A 7,881-nucleotide genomic window follows, 5' to 3' on the forward strand; every position below is an offset into this window, starting at 1 on the left:
TAGTGCCTCCAGCTCTTTTATTGTGAGTATTAGACTCCCAATTTGTTTAAGAAAAGAAGGATTTTTATTTTTGGCTTTTGGTTTTTGTGGTGTTGCGTAGGATGAATCAGATTTTTGTTGTTTTAATATTGGACAAAAGCAAGTTCGTCATCCTTCGGCCTTAGGTCAGTTTGACCAAATTAATGAAGCTTTAATGGGGAAGAAAATAGCCATTTTTTTGGACGATGATGGGACACTTTCGCCGATAGTGGATGATCCTAACCTGGCTTTCACGTCTGATAAGGTTACGTTTTTTTCTTTGGTTGACTTTGCTTTTTTATGACATCTTATTTTTCTTTCTTTACCACTTGCTAACTTGGTCTCGTTTCAATGTAACACAGATGAGAAAAATGGTGTAGCAACGTGTTTTCTAACTGCTATAGTGATTGGGAGGGGCACAAATAAGGTATATCTTATTATTGTTTAAAAAATTGGTATGGGTCAAAGAACCGAAAAAGGATACTAGTTATCAATTTTTTGGTACTTGTAAAAGATTATGTTATAATTTAATTCAAAATATCAGAGGATAAGAGAGTGAAGAGGATGAGAGAGTGCAGATAGAGAAAAGGCCGATATTTACAATTTGTATATATAGAAGGACAACTTGATACAAATTATTTTACAATTTATTGTAATGAAAAATATTGAGATGGCATTGCAATAATCTGATATCAATTATTTTACAATTTATTGCGACAACAAATACTAAAATATCGTTGCAATGATATTTTAATATTTGTTGTTGCAATAAATTGTGAAATAATTGATATCAGATTATTGCAATGCCATTTCAATATTTTTCATTGCAATAAATTGTAAAATAATTCATATCAAGTTATTGTTGTGGTATGTAAATATTTGTAATTGTAATTGATTTAAAAATAATTCATATTAGGATATTGCAATGATATATTCGTTGCAAAAACCAATTATTTCAAAATTTTCATTGCAATAAATTGAAATTACTAAAAGAAATGGATCAATTGGAGTAAAACTGAGGATTCCCATTTCGACTTAAATGGCAATCTACAAAAAAATAACTAATACAACCTACTTTTTCTATTTTACACACCTATTTTTACAAAACACCCACATCAGTTTATCTATGATACATATTTTAATGTGTAAAATGGAAAAAAATTTCCACGGACTGATGTGGATACTCTAAATACTTTCCTTCAGTGCTTCTCTAGCACTCTTCAATACTAAAGACTCGTTGGCGTTGCTCTTAGAAAATGGATCAGGAGAATGCGCTTCAACCACCATCTCTCTCAAGATCGACGCCTCCGGCCTCCCACCGTGCAACAAGATCGACGCTGTAATCCACACAAGCTGATCACACCGGAATCCCAAAGAAAACTAGTAAAAAAAAAAAAGATTGATGAGGCGAAAAAAAAAAAAGGATCAAAACCCACGAGATTCACGGTAGCCTCAAGCTCAAGCTCAAGTAGTAAAAAAAGATTCTAGGCTCAAGCTCAACCAGTAAAAAAAAGGTCATGGCAACCTCAAGCTCAACCAAAAATGGATCAAAACCCACGAGATTCTAGGTAACGGACCCGTCGGAGAACTCCGTTCGTGTTGTAGGTGACGGACTCGTCTGGCGACTCGGCTTGCTCAACCTCATTCTCATCGGCGGCGGTGGCGATCGACGGAAACTAGAGGAAGAAAGATTGATGAGAGATGAGAGAAAGAGAGAGTTGTGATATGCACTTGAGAGAAAGGGAGCAGAGAGTCCGGTAGAGAGGAGAGAGAAAAAACTATTAAAAAATTAAATACACATGCTACAGTGCCTGTGTAAATTTACATGGGTACTGTAACTTGTTGAAAAATTTGGAAGACTTTACACATTTTTAAATGGACTGATGTGGGAAGTTTTGCGGATTAAATGTGTAAAACTCCTCTCTTTTTCTACAAAAGTATACAAGAGCTGATGTGGATACTCATAATTGAAAAACTCGATATTCCTATTAGAGTCAGCCCCGGCGGTCCTAATCCTCATCATCATTTTTTTTTTTTTAATAAGAAGCCAGTACTTCAAATCAAGCTTGAACAATCTGGTGTACATCTAAAATAATTTCAGAGTTTATAATGGTTGGAGTTTCCTCCATCCATGTTACAAAGTCATTTATAGTTTGAGCATGCTGTGCAAGGCCATGAGCTGCTCTATTTCCCTCCCTTCGCGTGTGTAGGACTTCAACCTGGCGAAACTGCTGCATAATCTGAATGGTATTTGAGATGATATTTGCAATAGTTATAGGAGGCTCTGTTGCCCCCTGAATAGCAGAATATACCACCAAGCTATCAATTTCAAAAATTACCTTTTGGACACCAATATCCTTTGCAAAACCAGCGGCAGCTTCAATTGCTTTAGCCTCAATCTCCAAAGCAACCAACGGGACCTGTAGTCATTTACTCATAGCTGCGACCACCCTGCCTTGCTCATCCCTCGCTGTCACTCCAATACCAGTCCATTTTTGCTTTGAAAAAACTACTCCATCTGTATTCACCTTATACCACCCATGTGGTGGAGGTGTCCATTTATTCTGACATGGTGAGGCTCCCTGAGTTTGGGTTACATTTTCTTGGGCTGCATAATATTCCTGTAACATTGTCATGGTTGTCCCATATATTGCAGCAGCTGCAAGGTTTTTTCCCCCATACCTCCTTTCATTTCTATTTCGCCATATACTCCACGCAATCATCAAAATCATATGCATCAAGTTTGAGTCTTGATCCTGATTCATTCCATTAAAACAAAGCACATCAGTAAAGTCTCCCTTGCCCTCAATTCGATGAAGCAAACGACAATGAGTCCAAACTTCTTTAGCCTTCGAGCACTGACAGAGCACATGAAGGACAGTTTCGGGTTCAAGGCCACACTCTTCACAGATTGGGTTTTCAGTTACTTGCCTATGGAATAAATTCATTTTTGTAGGCAAAATGTTTTGGCAAGCTTTCCATCCAAAAACTCTAACCTTATTTGGGACCTTTGCTCTCCATAGTTTCTGCCAAAAACGTTTCATGATTGAAGAATCTGAGCTCTCTCCCCTATCCTTCTTCTCACCACTCCTAGCTAAGTTATATGCACTCTTCACACTAAATTTCTCATTAGCAGCTGCTGCCCATACCAGTTTATCAGCTGGTAGTAATGCTTAAGGGGATGCTCAGTATGGAGTCAGGCTCATGCTCCAGGAAGACTTCCCGGATCAGATCCGCTTTCCACTCTCCATTTTTTGCATCAATGAGTACACAAACCTTCACTTCCATAGGTATAATTCTCTACGGTGAGACTATGCAATAAGTAGACGGATTTGCAGTCCATTTGTCCTTCCATATGCTAATACTCTCACCATTTCCCACCTGCCATCTAACCCCCTCACTGATTAAAGATTGGGCTGCCCAAATGCTTCTCCAAGCAAAGGAAGGGTGGTGGCCTTTCTTAGCATGGATAAAATCATCTTCAGGAAAGTACTTGTTCTTAAAGACCCGATAGAAAAGAGAGTTTCTTCCTTGTTAGAGTCGCCAGCCTTGCTTTGCCAATAAAGCAAGATTAAAAGCCCTCAAGTCTCTGAACCCCAACCCACCTTTGGTTTTTGGCTCACACAACTTATCCCATTTCATCCACGCCATTTTTCTTTCCCCCCCTTTTTGTCCCCACCAGAAGTTTCAGACAATACTCGTCATCTCATCACATAAGCTGGCCGACAACAAGAAGCAACTCATGGTATGTGCTGGAATGGCCTGTGCAACTACCTTTGATCAGCACCTCCTTGCCCGCATTTGATAATAACTTCTCCTTCCATCTGGATAGCTTATTTGCCAAACGCTCCTTTAGTTGTTGGAAGGTATTTCGTTTCGACCTCCCCACCAATGATGGCAATCCAAGGTATTTCTCGTGTTGCGTTATAACCTTAGCCCCAAACATTTCTTTGATGCGATTTTGAGTATCCGATGGAGTATTCCTACTAAGAAACAAGGCTTTCTTCTCCCGGTTTAGTTGCTGGCCAGTAGATAGCTCATATACTTGGAGGAGGCATATGAGTTATTCACACTCCTCGATAGTTGCTTGGCAAAACAACAAGCTATCGTCTGCAAAAAACAAATGTGAGAGCTGTGGACCCCTTCTACAAATGGAGATACCATGAATTCTTTGCTCCAAGGCAGCCCTCTGGATCAACGATGATAAACCCTCTGCACACAACAGAAACAAATAAGGAGAGAGAGGACCCCCTTGGCGTAAGCCCCGTGTTGGAGTTATAAGCCCTTAGGGAACCCCATTAATCCAAATAGAATAGGTACCTGATGAAATACACTACATGGTAATGTTAATCCATTTTGGATGGAAACCCATTCTTTTCATAATTTGCTCCAAACCCCCCCCCCCCCCCCCCCACCCCCCCCCCCCATTCAACTCTGTCATATACTTTACTCATATCTAATTTTAAAGCAATTTCCCCCTTCAAACCACCCTTTCTTTGGCTAATGTGGTTCATAACTTCAAAGGCTACCAAAACGTTATCTGTGATGAGTCTATTTGCCATGAATGCACTCTGGTTCTCACTAATGATTGTTGGTAGAATAACCTTCAATCTATTTGCTACACATTTTGATGCAATCCTAGAGACCACATTACTCAAACTAATGGGCCGATATTCAGTGATTTTCTTGGGGTTTTTAACTTTAGGGATAAGTGTGATGTGTGTTTCATTAAATTTTGGTGGTATAATACCTAAATTTAAAAAGTCCAGTACACATTTTATAACATAGTCACCAACAGTAGGCCAAAAATGCTGATAAAAGAGAGGGTTCATACCGTCCGGTCCTGAGGCTTTCAGTGGGTGCATTTACTTGAGTGCCTTCCTCACTTCTGATGCTTGGAAGTCTCTGATCAATAGTGCATTCATAGGCTCCGACAGCCAAGCATCTATAGCTTCAAGAAGTTCCTCTTGTACAACGGCTTGATTGCTGTTAAATAAATTCTGATAATATCTTATTGCAATTCCCTTTACCACCTCTGGGTCCTCCTGCCACTGGTTGGACTCATCCATTAAACCTGCGATAGTGCTCTTTCATTTCCTACTTGATGCTTTCTCATGGAAATATCGCGTGTTTTTGTCTCCTGACTTTGCCCAATTACTCCGTGATCTCTGGTGCCACATATCCTCCTCCATGGCATAAAGCTTGTTCAATTCCATCCTTGTCTCTCTTATTTGTTCCTGCTTAGAGAGGCCCATTGCTTATGCTTCCAGAGACTGTAATTTCCCCTGTATATGCTCTATATTCTTCCCAACATGGCCAAAAACTTGTAAATTCCAAGTTGATAATGTTGTCCTACAGTGCTCCAAACAGTGCTCCAAGGTGTTCTCCCTTCCCATAAGTATCCCTGTTTCCCATGCTTCTTGAACAATTTCCGCACATTGCTCATGTTTAAGCCACATTGATTCAAAACGAAAGAGCTTCTTACCTCTTTTCTGTCTTGTGTTTTGTTCAAGTTTTAACAGCAATATACAATGGTCAGACGCCGAGTTTGCTCGATGATAAAGCCTTGCCCATGGGAAAATTCCACTCCATTCAGTTGTCACCACTGCTCTATCCAATCTTGCTCGAATACACCCATAATCTCTCCTATCAACTGCCCAAGTGAACCAAGAACCAGTAAAACCCAAGTCTCTTAGACCATTACTATCCAAACATTGCCTAAAATTCGCAATTTGTCGACTAGATCTTTTAGCCCCTCTTTTCTTTTCGTTGACACTCAGAACCTCATTAAAGTCACCAATGCAGACCCACGGTTTATTGAGCAGTTGCCCAAGTCTTGTCAAAACCTCCCATGAGTCTATTCTCTTATGTGTTTCAGGATTTCCATAAAACCCAGTTAATCTCCATATCCTAACTTCACTACCCGAATCAATCAAAGCATCAATGTACCACCTATTTATGAATTTTACTGAGACCTTCAAATCAGATTTCCACAACAAAGCTAAACCCCCAATTCTACCTACACTTGGCACAGCAATCCCCTGCACCATGCCTATCTCATGTTGTACCCTTTTCATCTCCTCCACTTCTAACTTAGTTTCCATTAGAAAAACCAAGCTGGGATCTTCTCTTGTTATTGCCCTCTTAAGGGCCTGAACTACCCAAGGGTTCCCAAGCCCTCGACAGTTCCAACTCATTATACTCATTGTACTCGGCGGGGTTGCGCAGCAACCTCCGCCGATCCCAAAAACTTTTGAAAAACCTTACCCAAAGCAACCTCGTCGATGTCAATTTTTGCTCTCTTATCCTGTAACCAGTTCAGATCCGTCTCTCCCAGTGGAGGCAGCAGCTTCCTCTTTGGTCCTTCCTCCATTAACCCTCCTTCCATGGCCACCGTGGTTGTTGCCTCTCTATTAAGCCATTTCCATGTTCCCTTCATGCTTTTTGGAGAAAACCCATCATTCTCTTTACCCTTCAGACCATTCCCGCTGAAATCCCCAGAATGGTTGTGTCTTCTGTTCTATCCTGGGATTTTAGGTGTTATTTTATTTTTCAGTAAGGGCTTTTTTGTTTGGATGGGCTTTTTTACATTGGTTATCTTTAGTGGCCCCGTATTAGAGGAGTCTATTTTAGTTTTAGCATAAGTGCCGAAGCCCATTGTTGAGCCCACCATTACTTCCTCCTTTGGGCTTGGGCCCAATCCTTTTGTATCTCCACTAGCCCAGGCCTTCATCCCATCAATCTTCCCTCCTTTGAATTCAAAACTGTCACTGGCACTCTTCATATCTTCTGTCTTGGTCAGAGATCCCAAGATACCTACTGCAGCAATCACATTCTTCCCCAACTCCTCATCGATTTCTGCTAATGTCTTTTCAAACATATCTCCATTACCCACTGACATTGATGTCCCCGGATTTTTTGGCATAATTTTTGTTTCGTATTGTCTACGTTTTGCTTCTTCCGTCTCCGCCGTGAGTTCCACCTCCATTCCACCCGCCTCTTCCATCGCATTCCTGCTCTGATCTCCCTTCTTCGTCACAATGATGTCCATAGGCCTTTCACTAGAGCTACTAGTCTTCCCTTTTTCCCTATTATTGACCTATACTCTCTGGGGGCGTTGGAGATTTTCTGGTTTCGCCCTTAACCAAGCTCCATATTACTGGTCATGTGGCTGTAATGAGCCTCGACTTCGTAGCCATATCCCACAATCTTTTTCATCATGATTTAGTTTGCCACACCAGTAGCAAAAGATCGGCAATCATTCATATTTAAACGATACCCACACCGGCGTTGGTCCTCCAAACTTAACTAATCTTCCCCGGCACAGAGGTTGAGTGGTATCCACTTTCACACGGACCCTAATATATTTTTCCAGGAGATTTGCCGTCGCTGGGATGTCTACCTCTTCAACTTCGCCCAACGTCCCCCCAATCCTTTTTCCAGTTTCCTTTGTCATTCTTCTGGCTGTGATGTCATGAAGCTGAACCCCAGAAACTAACGTTATCAAAACTAATGTTTTGTACTTGTTCCTCCTCACCCAACTTGTGTACTGCTAAAAGATACTTGTCAAACGTCCATGGGCCATTTGTTAAAACACGAATCATGTTTGTCTCATCTTCAAATAAGAAGATTGCTTTATTCTCTCCTAGATCACGAACCTCGAAACTCAGATCCGTCCTCCATGCACTTTTCAGTGTATTTGCCACAGCTTCAAGGTTGACTCTCATTTTCGTGAAGAACTTTGCCACAATGGCTGCCCCTTCAACCAGCTCTGTGTCTTGGAGGTCATGCTCAACTACTTCTCTTTCAGTGAGGGAGAGGTTCCCCCATTTCTTCGTTACTTCATCCATATTGTACTCCTTC

The 7,881-nt window shown here is 40.9% G+C and overlaps 1 protein-coding gene across 1 annotated transcript; it reads right to left on the reverse strand.

Annotated features, from left to right (window-relative positions):
- Positions 1-5,276: 5,276 nt before the first annotated feature.
- Positions 5,277-6,215, reverse strand: LOC111992164 (uncharacterized). Its single transcript, XM_024023996.1, has one exon. The coding sequence runs from the start codon at positions 6,213-6,215 to the stop codon at positions 5,277-5,279; it is 939 nt and encodes a 312-aa protein (XP_023879764.1).
- Positions 6,216-7,881: the final 1,666 nt, after the last annotated feature.

The sequence above is a fragment of the Quercus suber genome, unplaced genomic scaffold (assembly GCF_002906115.3).
Source record: "Quercus suber isolate HL8 unplaced genomic scaffold, Cork oak 2.0 scaffold_78, whole genome shotgun sequence".
NCBI classification, from domain to species: domain Eukaryota; kingdom Viridiplantae; phylum Streptophyta; class Magnoliopsida; order Fagales; family Fagaceae; genus Quercus; species Quercus suber.

What these genes read in the sequence shown, in the direction of transcription:
- LOC111992164 (XM_024023996.1), bottom strand. Translation starts at nt 6,215, where the DNA reads ATGAGTTGGAACTGTCGAGGGCTTGGGAACCCTTGGGTAGTTCAGGCC.